General features: G+C 41.4%; 2 protein-coding genes across 9 annotated transcripts in view; one reads left to right on the forward strand and one right to left on the reverse strand.

Annotated features, from left to right (window-relative positions):
• Positions 1-19350, reverse strand: part of LOC145939084 (zinc finger and BTB domain-containing protein 8A-like) — a 76687-nt gene that overhangs the window by 50563 nt on the left and 6774 nt on the right. Inside the window, exons 1-2 of one of the 8 annotated variants that reach the window (XM_083043176.1) lie at positions 2061-2700; positions 839-1392 (exon numbers count right to left, since the gene is read on the reverse strand). In XM_083043176.1, coding sequence (XP_082899302.1) covers positions 839-1392; positions 2061-2172 — 666 coding nt within the window. In that variant the 5' untranslated portion in view covers positions 2173-2700. The other 7 variants (XM_083043177.1, XM_083043175.1, XM_083043174.1 and 4 more) reach the window with 7 other exon arrangements.
• The window catches only part of Qin (tudor domain-containing protein qin), a 153537-nt gene continuing 152930 nt past the window's right edge, over positions 18744-19350 (forward strand). Inside the window, exon 1 of the mRNA XM_083043159.1 lies at positions 18744-19004. Coding sequence (XP_082899285.1) covers positions 18950-19004 — 55 coding nt within the window. The 5' untranslated portion in view covers positions 18744-18949. The remainder of the gene's footprint in view (positions 19005-19350) is intronic.

The following is a 19350-nucleotide window of genomic DNA, read 5'->3' on the forward strand; positions in this document are numbered from 1 at the left end:
AAACTCATCAAATAAATTATGTTGGCCAAAAATAATAAATGGATTTATTATAATAAAAGAGACAAGTTTTTGCTAAATAATCATCTCTACAAATATTATTGCATTATATATTTGTAGTTAAATTACGCTTAATATTTTGGAGCAGATGAATTATATCTCATTTTAAACATATAATTTTTACATCAAAATATGTAGAAGATATCTTATGGTAATATCTGTTTCATGAATTATACAAGAGATATTAGCTTTTGGCCTAAACTCTCCAAGGCTAAAGTTATTTGGAAAGCTGTGCACACACATATAGCATTCATTGATAATAATATGAGACCACAATCAAACAGATCTTTAAGCAGTAACATATGTTTGCTGATATATAAACAGAAATCAACATTTATATAAATTTATTCATAAAAATAGTCTTTAAATAAAAATATTTTGTGTATATGTCATTTTATTTTAAAAGCGAAATTTCTAATAAAAATACTAACATGTAATTAATTTATAAAATTAATAAGTAAAAGTGTAGCATAATATCTATCTTGTGTGTTCTGCAAAGAAATGTAACGAGGAATAAAATAAAAATTGTATTTAACCTACATTCAGTACATTCTAATGGAAATGTTTCTGAAAAAAATACACTTGTATAAACTTAAGAGAAAATGTACCATGTTGCTCCGTTCTAATATAATTTTCCTCGATTGAGCTTTAAGATACGAAATATGACTTGTGCATAAATGATGATAAATGTGCATGTTAAAAAGAATAAAAGATGAATAAAAAGTGAGATGTCATCTAGTTGAAAATATAATTACAAAAAATAATACGTCGTGTTATGTACCTGAGAATCGGACAAGAATCTCTCACTAGGCGGGCCAGAAAGGGAAACATCGTAGCTGCCTGAATGCTTTCTTTTCCTTTTTTCAGGATGGGACTGGAGATTAGGCGAATCGGTATGTCTGACTCCAGGTTGTGTTTCTGGCTCTGGTGACGGACTCTTTTCTTCCGTCTTGTTATTTACACTATTGTCAGTGAGGCCTCTGATCTGCAATGCCTCCGCTGTTTTAAGGAACATCGGTAGCAGATGCTGACTAACGTTAACTTCTCCTTTATACATAAAGTGCAGCAATGCCTTCATCTCCGTATCATTGACATCTTTGAGGAATATAATTGGATGGGGATGGGTGTTTTGTATGAAAATGCTCTCAAAATATGGACTGCATGCAGAGAGTATGGTCTGGTGCGCCTTGAATGTCTCTCCAACACAGGCCAGGGTCACGTCACAAAGTGCCTCTCTAGCAAGTAGCGAGCTGAGAACGTCTGTGAGGTTGGCTGGATGATTGTTCCACCGTAGACAATACTGCTGGTCCATCTTGTCTATCTCCAATCCCGACCCTACAACCAAACTAGTTGCCCTGAACTGTCTACATAAAAAACCTACTGCTAACCCTGACTAACTGAATGCCCTCCCTAACCCTTAAATCGCTAACTCACACACTATCTCCACGCACACTTTCCTATCGTCCTGACAATATCTCCCAGCGGATTAAATCGCGGCTCTATACCCGCGCACAACGTCCTCCGTGCTTCTGCAAATGTGCCACATTGCAGTATAACTGTAAAACCCTTCAGGGTTCACGCCGCGCTACTATACGTGCAGAAAACATTTTTTCGCATAACCTTAGCGCCCGATCGAGCTAACCCGCGACGAAATTTCTACGCGATAAGCCGCGACCACCGCGAGGTTAGATCACTAATTGCGACGCAGTACGTGCCACCCACGTATACGATAATAATCCGATATATTCGGAGGTAATGTTTTTGGCAATGTCAATATTCGCGAGGCTTGGGCGCCATTGTCGGCCGTACCGTGCTCGTCTAGCCTCCACGAGAGCCTCCTCGCGAAAACTCGCATTTGTTGATGCCCGATTTCTAACCACTCGTCCTACCTACAACGCGCCCCCTTATTTACACCGATCTTACGCAGGCTACGCTCCGTACGTCGCGCACACGCACGCCAAATATCGCCTCTACCCAAACCTGCACACACGTCGATTACTCACCTCTCGCAAACTTTTTGCCATTACAACGCCACCCGACCCTTAACGTCCACTGCCATACCAATCTGCCAATGCCTACGGCCTTATTTTTAAAATACTTTTGACCTTCGTGCATCTGCCGCGGGGAATGGCGCGAAGGGCGCTCGGATTCAAACGCGCTTAACGCGACGCCGCGTCTTCTCGCCCAAGATGCCTCGCCTGCGAGATTCTCACAACTGCGACCATCGTACGATTACGCGACATATCGCGGCCGAGTGTATTGCGCCGGAATACCGACTATTCGCGCCTCGCTCACCGCCATATCGATTTCCAATGCCGGCCTTCTTATTTTCCCAATAATGCACCTTTCCGTACGTGCGACCGTGCGATGTGGCGCGTCGAACCGCTCGATTCAAACGCGCTATTTTTCTCCCTTCTATTCGATATTTCAATTGCTTCTTACGATTCCTTCATTTTTCTTCATGTCGTTAAACGCGTTGGAATATTAATCTTGTCTGTCGTACTCTCTCTAAAATAGTCGGAGATATGTATAATGTTCATTTCATATTTTTTCTTTAAAACAAAATTACAATTCGGAATTTCATTTTAATGACAAACTAAACAAATCTATTTATTATTTTTTTTTTTATAAATTTGTATCGAAAATATTTGTTAAAACCGATTACAGAAATTATTGAAAAACAATTGATTTTTCCTATCATTGATAAATAATATTTTACAACAATAATGAAAAGATAAATAATAAATATATCATAATTATGTAAAAGCTCTCATAGGACTTTAGTAACGTACAATCTGAAAAGTAAATTAAGCGGTTACTATGTATTCAGAATTGATGCACTTTCGAGCGGTTTCCTCGATACAGTAATTTAATTTTATCCCTTCATCTAGTCGTAATCTAATACTTAGTTAAACGTTCGTCACAAAGCTTAATTTACGGTAAAAACACGTAGAAAAAATTTTTATTCTGATATATTTTTCGCTTGATAAAATCTAATTATTAATGTGTATAAAAATTAACAATTTATTATTTTTAAATGTTCTGATTTTTTTCAAAGAAATGTAAACTTGCGATTGAAAAGAAAAAAATACAAAATTAATTTAAAAATATATAATTAAACAAACATATTTTTGAATCATCATAAAAAATATGAATATGATACGCGTATTTTCTCATGGTACTAATTATGAAATTTAATATCTCTATAAATACTAGTAGAGATTATAAGATATTATCTTGAAGATTATATTGAAGAAATGTCAATACACACAATTTTGCTACCAATGTATATTTTTCTCTCCGCATATTTATTACAAAAAAAAAACTAACTAGTTTTTTATAATATTTCCAACACGCTTTATGACTTTTTACCCACATACTCATTTTACGATATATGGAGGATGCTTTATATAACACTAAAAAAAGAGATTAGCGTTGTTATTTCCTGTATCATCTACGTTTGAAAATACGGATTAAATTTGAGTGTGTAGCTCGCCAAAATACAACGCATCGTGCAAAAAAAAAGAAGAGATTTTCATGGTTTCATCCATTTGGTTAAGCGTGGAGCTTAACAGTGCAAGAAAAATCGTACGCGCGCGTTTCACGACCGCATTTTCCTTCCAGTTTTCTACTCAACATCGTCATAGTTACTGAAAGAGCTATACACTCAATAGTAGAGAACAGTGCTCGATACATTAAAGAGAAAATTCCGCGAAAGAGTGTTTTCCATTTTCCGGAAAATCGCGATGCACAAATCGGACTACCCTCTAGCTTTATTTGACTAGCTTGATTAATAAACGGTGATTTGCGCAAATCGCAAAGTTTCTGATATTAATTTGATACTATTCCCCTCTCTCTCTCTTTTCCCCTTTTCCACGATAATCGTGTTATCCGCGTAAAATCAATAGGTAAAATTGGGGAAAATTGGAAAATCTCCTCAACCGAGATTTCCAACGCGGATTTACAAGCTTTGAACGGCTGTTAACAGATTTAATCCGTGCTTTCATCGGGATCGCAGAAAATTATGATTCGCGAATATATATCCCGCTCAAAGATAGAAACGCGATAAATAAAATAAAATAGCCGTATGTCAAAACGATGATACGATAAACGCTATATAAATGGAAAATTCAATATTCCCGTATCCCCTTTTTTTAGTGCAATAATATCGCGATTGAGAGAAAATGGTTGAAAAAATACCTAATTAATTGCGTTTGCGATGAGATTTTGTTGCAATATATGGCGCAATATCTGTCGTTTAAATTCAATCTCGTCTTTTTGCTCCATTTCGAAATATGCTAGCTGAAAGCTGATCTAATCTGTATGAACGCGGTATTTATTTCGCTATCACAGGACATATCCTAATTGTATTCAGTTCTATGTCGCAATTTCCTATTTTCTCTTAAATAAGATATTAATCGTGGAACGTGAAATGCGCGGAAGCTATATCCTTGTTTATTCGTTCGAGGTTCAAAAGACACTAAATAATATCACGTTTAAAGAGCTCCTGGGACATCAGAGTAAATATATACGTATGTACGCGCCGTATGTACACACAAAACTATATACTGGATTTTCTCCAGTATTAGTTCAGAGTAACTAGTATCAATATTATGTTGACGGAAACGTCATTCATTTTCGGAAAATTTCAACGAATCTCAATTAATGAAGAGATCGAAAAAACACAGCGAAAAAAATGTTTTATTGTGCAATTTCAAAAATTAAAAATAAGTTTCGGCATTTCAGTATGATATTCTGATGTTTTATAAGATTTTCATCTCAATAGACTCTCTACCAGCTATTATTAATTATAGCTCTTATTATAAGAAAATTTGAGATTCAAAAGTCTTAATATGTGTAGGTCAAACTTTAATATGTAAGTCAACTAAATTCAACAGCAAGTAATTAGGCCAATCATAAACCCGATTATGAAGATTATAATTTAATTACACGTCGCAGAGTTCTCCTCTCTCCGTATTTATTAAGCTAAACACGCTAAGAACGCCCTGATGCAAAGATTCTTTCTGGCCTCCCTTAATAACGATGTACGAACTTTAATAAGGATTACGTAATTAGTTCTACCACGCCATGCGCTTGTTCATTAAGCAAATCCGTCCCTAACGAGCTACTCACCGAGACGATATTCGAGTGTCATCTCATTCACATTTCCTTGTAAGTAACGCGAGATAAAAGAAGTTACTTGTGTGTGAATAAAGGATCGAGAGATTTAAAGGACTCTTCAAAATAATCTTTACTTGACATCGTCTGTTCTAGTTGATTATGAAAAGTATCGTCAAAAGAAGAGATTGCTTTCTCTTATTCCTTTCAACGTATGCAGCTTATGAACGCACTTAAATGTGTATCGACATTGCATAATTTATTCCATGCATCTAGCAAGGCTAATATTCTCGTCAAAGAATGATTATGCCCTTTCGCAAAAGACAATGAAAAGAAATATTTTCTTTTTTAGGGAGAAAACAGACCTTTGTGTCCTGCGGGCCGGTAAGATGTTGACGGTCATCGCCACGACCGTCCTTTCCCCGCGATTAAGCGGGGCCGATCTTGGCCCTTTGACGCCGGAAGCGTGACGTTGAGCCGTCGAAATGCATCGGCAATCGATGCATTTCCCGCATCTGCAGCGCGACCGCGCGCACCCGCGGGAAAACGCCGCTTCCGGCACAAGACTGCGGCGCGCATCGGCGCGCTTTATCTTCCGGACGCTGCCCGGAGTTCTCATCTTCAACGCGTAGATCTTCGCACGCTGCACGCGAGCGCGGATGAACTGTCAATTCGTTTCGTTGACAGATCAACGGCAAAATGCCATCGTTTTATAATTTTTATATACAATATATACAAAGACTATTTAACCGAGCCCCTCGGTCTTTTTCTTGAGCAAAGTACAGTTCGCAAGGCGTAAAAAAATAGAAACTTTCGCTTTGAGCAACGAGCATAGAAAAATAGAAACTACTTGACTTGTTTTTTTATCTCTCTCTTTCTTTTTTCTCTTTTTTTTTATGTCTACATCGACGTAAACGTGCAAAAGAGCCGCGGAGACGCCAGCGTCTCTATCTCTCCGAGATTCCCGCCTGGCGCCGCGGATCGATTAGGAATTGCAAGTTCGAGTCCATGACGCAAACACGAACGATAATGTGGAAATATACGGAAAAGCTCTATAGAGAACGCTCGTGCCGATAAAGGACGCACCGCTGCATGCATTTTTCCCGATTACAATACATTGAATACGTTCGCGGGACGAAGGGAGAACGGGACGAGCGGGCGCGCGTTTTGAGACGTGAAATCTTCAAACGAAATCGTTTTCTCGCGAACAGACGCCACCCCATTGACGTATAATTTCGTCGTGAATCGCGTAAACGTGACATCGCGTTCACGCCGAATACGCTGCGATTTTGTAGCAAGTAAATATACGACGAAACGGAGAAAACGTATTCGGGAGCTCCGCGAAATATCTCTCCGAAATATCCCCCAAATGACTCGAGAGACCAGAGCAGAGCGATCCAAATAATAGAAACGCTATGAGATGTCCCGAGTAACCGTCTACTCGAAGGTGATGGGAGTCGGAAAACTTTGGAGAACTAAGCTCACTCGGAAGTATCTGTCTCTTGGAACCATCACCATGGAAAGTTATCCGGGACTCGTCTGCGAGAGTATTTATTTCTCGAATCGACCCAGATCTCCAAATGATTTTTTTGCCATCCTTATTTTCAAGAACGCAAATATAAGATCCGAGAAAATTTTTTTTCTATTCCAATTTGCCACGTGTCAAAAGAGAGACGTCTGATCGGAGCGATCGGTTATCGAATGGGTGCTGATTGTTTACAGCGCAAAACCACTTAGATGACAATTACGAAGACACAATAATCGCGTCGAGAGAAATCGCAGAGGCGATTAAACTGCGGGTATATCTGCTGCCGGGAAAACAAAGCGGCCCGAACGTTCTTTGTTGCGCCGGAGAATAAAGAGGAGTAAACGCGCCGCGACGGTGAAGTTAAGCGGGAAAGTTATCTGCGATTAGCGCGCCTCGCGATAAACGTGCGATTAAATTTGCATAATAAGCGGCGAATTATTTCACGACACGGCGCTACGCGGCAAATTAAAAATTAAGCTTGACGTAGAGCGGCTAAGCATTAATTACGCGTATGCGAATGAGAGACGTAGAGATATGCCGCTCTACTACGACATGTGCAGAAAAAAAATGCGACCAAATACGTTGAAATGCAAGGCTGAAATTAGTCAACATTCGTAACTGCTCGCTGCATTCGTAACTAACATGCTATGAATTGTACGACTATTTCCGCGCAGAAATTAATTGAAATCAATGGCAATATTTCCCGCGGGTTGAACGTCAAATATTGTACTTTCTCCGCCAAAAGAGCGATGCTAATCGCCATCGTTCAAATAGAAGTATCTGCGTCTGTAATTCAATCTTTCGTCTTTTGATAGTCTCTATTTTTAAATATTGCGTTAAAATTTTCTATTTTTATGTAAAAAACAGTTAGAGTATTTTTTAGATAGTATATATATGTAGGTATATATCTTTCAAAAATGATATTTTTCTTTTTCGTAGATTATTTACACAACGTAACTAAGATTTTGTTTTACAAATAAATTTTCTAAAGAAATTACTCTTTTATTAATCTTTACTTGTTTTGAATAAAAAACTATGAAATAAGATATATATTTCTAAAATAAGTTTCTCAAAAGTGCAATATATTTTGATCGATCATTTAACGCGTTAAAGATGCAGAAATAAAATTTATGTTTCAGACATTAAATTTTTCAGAGATTGCATTCTATCGCTCTATCGCAAAATTCTATTTTATCAAAAAATTGTTTCGACTCGAACGAAGAAGAAGCAAACCAAGATAAAGCCGCCTTGCAAGGCACGTTTCTTGAACGCGCGGCATATTTCATCGGAAATACCATGCACCTTATACTGTAGTAATAATACTCGCGCAAACGAATAGCGAAAATATGGAAATTCGAATCGCGCCGTCCCACCGTAAATAATTGCATCCTTGCACCTGCCCATGCAACTCTCTCGGAGCGGGCGCGAAATTTGCGTACGTTTTACCGCGCATTTTTCCCGCAACTACCCCGCTTGTATTTGATTCGAATACCCAGCTGATAAACATCCGATTCGACAAAGCGTGTTATCGAGGATTAAATTACAGGATTAACGTTTAGCCATCATATTTACGTCCTATCGATCTCTCGTAAATATAAGGATATTCGCGTCCTACTTTTCCCGAACTTCTCTCGAATTGACGATTGTGTCTCCGCGGAATTTTCCACTCGATTCGCGGTCCATTCTATTTATTTATTTATTTTTGCGGATAAAAGCTCGTCCCGAAAATGTATTACGATATCACGCGCCGCTTCTCGTCCACATGCAATTTTATTCGCAGCGACTCGTAGTCTCGAAAGTAGCGAGCAGGAAGCGAGCGCGAGTGACAGAGCATCGCGGCGAGCAATTTCGAAGCGATGTCGACAGGACGTCGTGACGCACGATGCTGCTGTCTCTCCGTCCGTCTTTCCACCCTCGTAGGAGAAGTTGGGTGGCGGAAACGCGCGTGCCATCGATCGCGTAATCGATAAATCCTCCCCTCAGCCTTCCTCTCCCTCTCTCACCCTCCGACCGTGACGTTCCCGCCCTTTTCCGATCGCGACGAAAATGCGGCACGACGGCGCGTCCCGTCACGGCTACGAGGATCATCGCGATACGTCGATTCCGTGCAGCCTTGACTCTCCGTCGTCGGCGGATCTTCGACGCATCGTTACCTGGTTTATTGAAATTCGTGAACATGAAATCCCGTCGGCTTCCTGCAGCCTCCGGCGGCGCGTAGAGCCGCGTCGTCGTCGTACGTGATCCTCTTCGGGCGCTGCGCTGCTGCCGAAGACGGGATGGACGATCTTCCGTCGGCGATCTTCCACGAAGACGACGAGGAAGTCCCTCTACCGCTTCTTCAGAAGTGGCCGCACGGTTCTTCGCAGGCTCTCGTTGCACCGGAAGTCCTTCGCGACGTGTGCGTCGTGTGTTTACTTTTTTTCGCGCACTCGGATCATCAACTCGCACTCGTACGTCTCGGCTTTTGCGCGCAAAGTCCTTTCAGCTCGCCTCGGCCATCGTTTGCCGTTCGCGCGAAGCGCGAAATCACGATTGAGACGAGATCGGGTAGGTGACACACGTTAATTACGGTATCGCGCGTATCACAGCGAACTCGGGATCTTAGCGGGAACTCGCTTCGATAGTCGCGGACGATATACTCGGGGTGGCTGGCGCACGACGGCGAGACGTCGGTTACGGCGCAGTGAATAGCAGCGCGAGTGAGTCCGCCAGGGAGGATCAACGGAGTGGCGTGTGCACTAAGTTGGCCGCGGAGCGCGACTGAGGCCAGGGGTGGCACCGAGAGAGAGGGTGGCGTTGATGCAGGTCGACGTGTACGCTGCACGGGCACATCCCCCCTAATGAATGCACCAGGCATGTGCGAGGGATTTTATGTTCGCCGCTACCACCGCCGCCACCGCCGTCGCCATCCCTCCGTCAACCCTCCGCTGCTCTATACCGGCACCACCCGAGGATCATCGTCGCCGCCGCCGCCGTTGCCGCTGCCGCCGCCGCCGCCGCCACCACCACCACCACCACCACCACCACCACCACCACCACCACCCCTGTCGCTCTCCAGCTTTCCCTCTCGCACCCTCTTCGCGTTCGCCCTCCTTCCCTTCCCCTGACCGACGTGTCCTCCACCTTGCTTTCCCGCGATCCTCTCGCCCTCGTGTCTCAGAGAGAGAGAGAGAGAGAGAGATAGAGATAGAGAGAGAGAGAGAGAGAGAGAGAGAGAGACTCTTGCCCTCTTCCTCTTCATCCCCCTCACCCCTATTTCTCTCTCTCGCGTTCTCTCTATTGCTCGCTGGTACATCGAGTCGAGTTGAACCCCCTTTTCGCGCGCCACCCGACAGTGCAACCCGCCACCCAGCGCAACCAGACGCGCGCCGCTTCCCGGGTCCGGCGTGGGGCGGTTTTGCCCCGTATGGCGGAAGCCACCGCCGCGCTCCTGGGGCTGTGCCCGGTTTTCGCCTCCTCCTGCGTGCCTGCGGACCGTACTCTGCACCCGCCGATTGGTACGCACAACTCACCCGCCCGTACGCGGATCCTCTCCTGTGCACCTGCATACGATCGCTCGCTATATTTCCTCGTGTCCTTCTCCCCGGCCTCTCTTCGCGTCCCCGCCGAACACGCAACACTCTCGTCCTTCCTCAAACTTTCATCCCCCACCCTCTCTCTCTCCCGTTGCTCTTTGTCCACTATCTGTCTCCTTTTCGCGTTCCCGCTCGCCGTTTCCGTCAGCGGAGCTTTCTCGGTCTCCGTCCTTTGGTTCGCGCCGTTTATCTTCGTCGAACCACTTCGTTGTGTACTCGATACCCGGATCGGGACGTCGTACTCGCAGCCGCGATATCCTGCCGACCGCCGAGAATATCGCCGAAATTTGCCGGTGGTTTACGTCTTCGAGTTTCCGCACTTTCCGATGTGTTCGCGGCCGTAAGGAGTGCGGAGGATAATTCCGCGTCGAAGCATTCTTCGAGGGACGATCGATAAATCGATCCGGTAACGCGGCTCGTGTCGTTGCTCAAGAATCGCTTTACGTGACGGTTTTTACAATCAATGCCGGGGCTTTTTATAATTTTCGATCAGTGTCAAAGTTTTTTTTTTATTCGTCAGCAGTTGTTGCCTCGCGAATAAGTTTATTCATCTCACGGGAGAGAGAGAGAGAGAGAGAGAGAGAGAGAGAGAGAGAGAGAGAGAGAGAGAGAGAGAGAGAGAGAGAGAGAGAGAGAGAGAGAGAGAGAAATAGAGTATGTAATAATTCTATAAAGATCAATCGCGTGCGAGAGAGTTACGGAAGTAAATTCGATACACGTTTTAGCCCTTTCGAACGTAATGCATCGTCAATTTCGAGTGCAATTCCGTTACCTTGAGACGCTTTGTGCTCCGAGAACCACTCCATCCATCCACCATCTTTGCAACAAATTAACTTACCCGGCAGACAACTTAGCACATTATAACGAACGGGCGAATGTACCTTCAACATCAAACATTTTTGCGCTCGTTGCGCTCTCAGACACTGTTTATATGATTGTGGGAAGGCGGTGGATCTCGGAATACCAATATTTCTCAGAGGTTCAAAGAGGTCTACGGAATTGTTTTAAAGAAAAAAAATGCAGATTGGTCCGTCCATTTGTTCCGTCCAATCAAAGATGTATTCTTTCGTATAAACCTTAACAATCGTATCGAAAGGCACAACTCTTTACATTAACATTAGCTTATTAATATTAATTTAATTTTAGCTAATATAATTATTCATAATAATTAATTTACGGGTGAAAACTAAACGAGATTACACGCGAGAGCGCATCGCAATTATCCCGGAATTTCAGACCTAGCTTAAGTACAAAATGTAATGCCCCTTCGTTTCACAGTAACTAGCCGATTGCTAATTTTCTTCTTCTTCCAACCCCCCTTTCCGAGCGAAAACATTATTTGATAAATCATCACGCAAGAGAGAGCATTGCCTTTTTTTATGTTATTTTAATTAAACTATAAATAGTACATCATCTTATCGCTATTGCGTCTTCATTATCGTCGTTGTCATCGCGGCGCAGCCACAGTGACGGCGTGTCTAATGGCATGGTTGACATTAACAAGGCATGACAGCAACTTTCTCTATCTCTCTCTCTTTCTCTCCCTCTCTGTCTTACGTAATTATTACAGAATGTTAATATTATATCATTGCGCTTCTAACTATCGGCAGTTAGACACCCTTTTTGCGTGCCCATCGCTCACACTTGTGGCCTCTTAATATAGGATAAAGGTTCTCTAGATAAAAGCCCTACGTAAAATATAATTTAAAATGTTCTAATTTACTGAGAGAGAAAGAGAGAGAAATAACATTAATATTATAATTTAAAAAATTAAAATAGAAAGAAGATTATAATTGAAATAAAAGAGAATATTCGTAGAATTGATTTTGTGTCTATCTTTATTATTATATTCGCGGGCTCTCAAAAATAAAGATTCGAGATAAATATCTAATTCATTTAGATATAAGATAAATTTTTTTATTTAAAGATTTAAATTTAAATTTAAATTAAGATAAAATTTAAAATTCCTTCTCGTTTGTGCAATAAATATTATAATACTCTATAAATTTGACGAAACGTCAAATTTATTTCATCAACTATTATCAGCAGCGATTTTATAAAGTTTGTTAGGAAAGATTTTTACTCGCTGATTGTTTTACAAAAATGAAATTGAAATAATTAAACTGAAGAAATGACAAATAGCTTCCTAATTGCAAAAACTTTAGCTACAAGAAGTGGATACTTTCCTCATTTCCAACAATATTAGCGTGACTAAATCTCTTAGTAAAGAAGGAGATCCGCGTCATCCGACGATGTCTTATTTAAAATGTATGCACAATGAAATCGCTAAGTGGTCGGGTTACTACATCGGTGAACCGCCAGAAGGAAAAAGAAGCCGCACAGCACGGCCAAAGAGAGGAGGAGTCACAACGGGGAAGAGAGCGAGTCGGTTTAAAAGCTGATAATATATATTCAGATGAAATCTTTCGTTTGGCCGTCGGGAGAGTCGAGCTTTAATAAACTTCACGAGCTTTTCCGTGCGGCGGCCGAGTACCGACTATGTACCAGCCGTCAAGTGCAAGCTTAGAAGCTTAGCAGCTCATAAGTACGTATAAACCAGGGTGGAAGTAGTGGAGAATATGCACGCAGAAGAAAAGAAAACGAGAAGGCAGGAACGAGAAGGTGGATAAAAGAGAAAGAGAGAGGGAGAGAGAGAAAGCCGGGTGATCCACGTCAAAAGCTTTCGCTTAGCTCTGATTTCACTTAGCTCCGGACGAAAATGCAACGAAAATAAGCATTCTGAGGAATTAAAAATTTAAAGACTCTAGTAATTAACTTTTATAGATTTAGGGAGAACTATTTTAGGGAGAAATATTTTGGAAAAACATAATATAAAGTTTACAATATCAAGGTTCTTAAAATTCAAGCGCATCCCCAGAAAGATGCATCTATAAGCTTTATAAAATTAAGACACGAGGCATAAGCGCGTATAATTGAAAACATTCAGAATACAAATTAATAACAAAATAATGGCAAGTACATGAAAAATGAACTATGACAACTCGAAGCACCTTGTCGAAAAAAAAAGTTAGTGCCGTAAAGCTAGCGAGAGGGTAAACCGAGCTTTCACAAATTGAGCACGAGTTTTTCACTTAATTGTCGCGTTCATATCCTTCTCAACGAAGTGTTCTCTCTCTTTTTCTCTCTCCTATCTTTTTTTTTTTTTTTTTTGCGACCGTCGTGTGATTCCGCGATCCAACCCGCGGCAACAGCTCGGTTCGCTGCTACCTGGGAAGCTCCGACGACGACGAGAGCGGCAGAAGGAAAGAAAAAGAACAAGTCGCGCGACCTGCATGAGGGAAAAACTGAAAAATGGAAGTTTCGACACCTACTAGCTTCCTTTTGACACCGCGTCGCCGCCGGGTTCTCCGCGTCGTTGTCGATGCTGTCATCGAGGCGTAACGTAAAACGAGACCAGACTCTTCTGATGAACAATGAACTGACGACTTTATTCAAGCGATTATACTTAAATAAATCCCCGCAACGACCGCGGAATATTAAATAAAATTTCAGATCATTTTTGATGAGTCCTCTCCCGTGATAACAACGCGCTATAATATATTTGATCGAACAATCAACCAATATCAAGAGAAACGTGGCACATAACCGTTTATGGCTTTTTTCGCAATTATCTTTCTTGAAAATATTTGTTGAAAAACATCGAAAAGACGATAATATATATAAACATAATTGGAAAAGTAAATAGAAATTCGAAATACTTTATCTAAAGTATAAAGCTTAAGACTGAATTAATAGACGTAATCCTTCTTTCTCCTTCTTTCCCCCCATAAATTTAAATTTCATATGATATAATTTCTCTCTCTCTCTCTCTCGATTCTCTCGATTCCCTCTTGCAAAATTAATTCCGCATGAGAATTTCACGTGAAAGAATTTGTTTCGTGTACGCGCATCTAATAACAGCGGTCTGCGCAATAATCATTTCACCAATTTGTTGAGTATCATCGATGCAGTCTGACGGGAGCTATATTAATTTAGCGTTGTTGGGCCCAGAGGGCATCGATTTGTTCCCGTCGGTTTGCTAACTGGTCGGCCAACAACGAAATTGCGAAATTCCGCGATGAATTTATGCAACCGTGATTCGTTCGACGTTTCTATATAAAACTGTCGTTGCACCCTCCCGGGTTTCAGCCTTTGCCCCGCGGCGGTGATTCGAAACAATACAAAACAACGTATGCACGCGTGCGAGGAGGAATCGCGCTGTAAACTGCTGTGGCCGCTTTGTTAGAGAAGCTTGGACAAAAATGCGACACCGCGTTAAAGAATATAGTTTACCGTACGCGACGAGTTTGAGCGAGCGCGTAACAGTTTCGGCGAAACGTCGAAACGAGAACAAACGCGGAAAACGTAATCGATATCGCGCGCTCCCATTTTACACCTGCCATCCAAGTTTGACGTCCGTTTACCCAGCTTGTCGAGAATAATCCGCGCTTCCGGATCCCGTAACCGAATTTACGCGAATCGTTCGTCGAAGTTCCGCGTTCCATGTATAATAATCGCGCTCAGAGAGGCTCAGAGTTCGTCGATGGCGACGGCGGCGTTCCATCTCCGTCCTCGTTTTCCAATCGGAATTACATGATCCAATTCCTCCTCCGTTGCTGTGTCATTTACTTCGCGGGAGCGACACGTTCTTAAGGGACTTGTCCCGGAAACTGGCACACTCGCTCATCGCCGCTCATTCTTGCGCAATGAAAATCGCATCCTCTCGCGTCCGTCATCGAAGTGCGAGAGCAGCTTCTCTATCCATCCCGGAGCGCACGAAAAGCGCACGCTAATGAATTTCGAAAGGGCTCGCAAACATTCGCTGATTACCCAATTCATCGTTCACGTGAACACAAATATTGGCCTCGTGTGTGTATACCGTAAATATAATGACAAAATTGTCGAAAATCGTTTTGTGGTGGCCGGACAATCGCGAGCTTCCAAAGAAAATTGTCGAAAATAGTTTTGTGGTGGCCGGACAATCGCGAGCTTCCAAAGAAAAGTGCGAATTCGTATATTCCAAGAGAGATCACGCACACAAGCTACTCGATTCAAGTTGATTATTCAATCATAATAATTGCGAGATTTTTGTACTTGCAATTTTACAGTTAATCGCGATACACAAATCCAGATTCCTGACTATCATGCTTTACTCGCCGCTAATTTACCAATTTTCTGTCTTTCTCAGATGATGATCGTTAGACGCTTTCTTACCGAGTTCTTTTTGATTTGGCAAATCAAAAGAACGCGTGTCGTTAATTAGAAGCAAAAATTTAGATCGGCGAATCGAGGTATTTTCGTAAAAGAGGAACTGCAAACGCGAATAGTAGCATAGTAAATAGTCAGTTTTTTAATTTAAACACGACAACTTTATGTAACTTATAATGATTGATATTTCTGAGATAAACGTCAATCTATGCAATGTTAAGTCCATTAAACGAAACAATTTATTTAATTTGACATGAACGATGAAAGTTTTCGTCATTCCATCAGCTTTTTACTGTTGAACAATATATTCAATTCAATATCGCGCGATATTTAATATCAAGAATAATATGTTATACCTATTTATGCTCCATTTACAAAAACAAATGTATCACTTAATGCAATATTACTTGACAAGTTTAACTCTTCCATTTCCTTTTAATTCGCATGAAATCAAGCATTAGTCGCGACGTATCTGGACAATAGACAATTTTTCGCCACATTTGTCCGACGTTTTTTTTCAATTTCAAGAGTCATTGTACAGTGGTCTTTAAAGTGGAGTGTGTAATGTCCTTTTGAGCGCGAGAACGACAGGAGAGAGCGGCGCGAAACGGGCTCGAGAGTACAGAGTCAGTTTGCAATATGCATCCCTAATTATGATGACGGAAAAAGAGAAAGAGAGAGAACGAGAGAAGACGCGAGGCAAGAAAACTGGAGAGGAAATTAACGACGCCATTTCTTTTCTTTTTTAACGTCAATTTTATTGCGACTTCACAGGCAGATTCGTCTCCACTCCGAATAGCGAATGTCGACTCTTTTGATTGCCGGAGACCTGACGAAGCTACCCCGAAGACTGAGATACGAGAGATACGAGACGAAGGCAAAGTAAACGTAGCTCGATAGCTCTTTTCTCTGTTGCACGTATATTTATTTTCCGCTTGTTCTCTCTTTCTCTCATTTCTGCATCATCTCTCCCTTCTTCTGCTTTCTACGATGTCGCGCGCATATTCTTAGCTACTCATCCTCTATCATTTCTTCTCTCGATTTACTGAATTTCACGCAATTCGATGCCTCGCGATTCCTCTTCGATTCTCGCACTTTAACGCGACGTTTGTATCGAGCTTCGCAACGATACCTCAATTATATGCGTGGCACCCGCACGACATCGTCGATAATGGCAATGACGGTGCCTTTCTCTTTATGTTACCCTTCTTCACCGTTTCCGTTTCCTTGTTTATTTCTTGGCGTTCGGCCAAACTTTTCCGTCTTTTTTCTCTATCGTTTGTCGACTTTCGAGACGTCCAAAGTAGCGAGGTAGAAGGATGTTATATCGGACGCTTCCTGATTTACGACAGCGTGCAAAAGTACCATGTTTTCGACGCTCAAATTGAAAATATTTAAAAAATTGAAAAGACATTCGTATGAAAAGTAAAGGATCTAAAAATTGGTTTGTCCAAATAATTAAGAAATATTAAAAATCGTATAATATATGATCTTTAACTGCGTATAGAAACTAAAAACAAGCTTTCTTTAATTAATGCAATTAACTTCAAATATGTGAATCAAAATTCTATTATATGGAAAAACTTTTAACACGAAAATGCAAATATTACATGTATTAAAATATAGACCACTTGTTCATTATATGACAAACTTTCCTTCTCTATCCCTCCATCTCGCTACCAGCTGGACGGTCGATAAGTAATGTCATATGCGCGTTACACGCAAGTCTTGTGGAATAATTCTGCAGTTTTAAACGAGCGTCAGCTCGAACGAGTAGAAAGAAAAGGAAATAACTGCATGAAAGATTACGGTCAAAGAGATGCAGTTTAAAGGAATATAAAAGAGAAGGACGAAAGCATAGGAATAATATCGCGCTATCATCGACCTGACCTGTGGGCGAGCTGTCAAGATAATATCGCGCGAAATATCCTAGCAGGTTTAACCGTTTAATGGACAGATACCATTGTATATATAATCCCGGCGGTCCGGGGTTGGTAAAGCTTCTGATTTTATACAAAGTTAAAAAGATTAATCTAACACTTCTCTCTATATAATAACTCTTTCCAGGAAAAGTTAAAAGCTTAATAGACGTCGTTGCATCTTTATGAGCTTTTACATCGAAAAAAAAAGATAATGGTAAAATATTTATAAAATGATCAAACGGGAGGGAAAAAGCAAAAATACGACGAACGGAAAGTCTTTTACTTCGTTTGAACTTTTATACTCCATTCATCAAGTCGTTCACCGTGTGATTTATCAATTATTCATACCATTCGTTATTCATACAGAAAAGTCTGGTACTAATAATCATCACTTAATTCTACTTGGCACTCAGTCGTCTTTATTACTTACAAAGAGAAGATCGTCGCTGGAAAAGACCAGGACTCCGTTAACGACTCCGCGTTGACATCTGCATCAAAAATATTATCGTAGATATTCTCGAAGCGTCGAAAATCTTTTGAGAGAAAGCCACCGTGTGTTTTCTGAAATGTCAAAAGTATTATGTCAAGTTTTAAAGTTTCTTCAATTTCTTTAATTCAAACGAAAATATATATTGTATATTATTTTATTTTTAATGAAAGTTTCACGTATAGAATTTTCATGTAAAAGTAAAACTCGTATCACAGAAATAACAACGAGACAAACACTTAATCTGCTCGTTTTAATTGCATCTATGCATATTTTTTCTGCTTTTCTCTTCCTCTATAACTTAAATATCTTATTTCAAATATAATATAATCGATGCAAGAACGCAATTGAAACATGCAAGCATATTGTATGATAAAGGCCATTCTCATCGGGAGAGTGCAAATTTCGCTTTTACAATCCCTCGATTCGCATGCGGGGTTAATTTAGGGAAATATATACACGACCGCTGATTGTTCCGGTGAAGTTAGCGAGGAATGTGACTACTCTTACGTGAATAGAAGATACACAACATGACTGCCTATATGAGAGAAAGAGAAAAAGAGAGAAAGAGAGGAAGAGAGAGTACAACAAGTTCGATTGGGATCGGCGAGGCGGAAAAACGGCGCGGCAAGTAGTCGGCGCGTTCAGAATTCCGCAGGAATTCCCGGAGTCTCTTCCCCAATGGGTAATAACGAGGATTCAGCCTCGTTTATCACCACTTGTAGCTCCATCCCTGACCTGACCAGCCGCGCACCCACGAGCGGGATTTACCCCGGCTCATCCGCCACTCCCTCCCACGCTCGTGCGCGCGAAAGGGATGTAGTATATCCGAGGCACCCGGCTTCTGTCTCGCTCTCGAACCACCCTGCCGCGACACGTGTACCCCACCCCTCACCTCCAACAACCCCTTATTTTTAGCAGGTTCCGACCGACGCCTGCCGCTTACCCCGGAAACGCTCTCGGCTCGGTTATAGCGAACCGAGGGACGGGACTAGATGTAGTGAGGAAGGTTATCGTGTGCGGAACGTGTACGTGTGAATATATACATGTGTGTATGTACGCGCCCACGTGTATGACCGCTACACGAGCGAGGATCTTCACCGCACACGGTGAGTCGCTTGCACGAACGGAGAGCTTGGCTTGACCGATATCGTTAGCCTTTAAGGGCACAGGGTCGATGACGGACGCGGAATTCCAAGGGAGCCCTAAACGATATCTAAGGTTTCTGTATAACATATTCAAGCCTTTTGGAAAATAGACAATTATATAAATTAATGTAAAATAAATTGACATTTTCTTTTTTTTTAAGAAGGAAGCAATTTGGAGAATATGTGATAAGTTATTGAAGATTTACGGAGAAGCCTGAAAATTTATTTATCTTGGTTAATCAATTAAATTTTTGACGTCGTTAACGCGAAAACAGTTTCCGAATCGCAAAATCACAGATTCACAGTT

Source organism: Prenolepis imparis, unplaced genomic scaffold (genome assembly GCF_030444845.1).
Source record: "Prenolepis imparis isolate NDT839.2.m4 unplaced genomic scaffold, iyPreImpa1.0 SCAF_7, whole genome shotgun sequence".
NCBI lineage: Eukaryota > Metazoa > Arthropoda > Insecta > Hymenoptera > Formicidae > Prenolepis > Prenolepis imparis.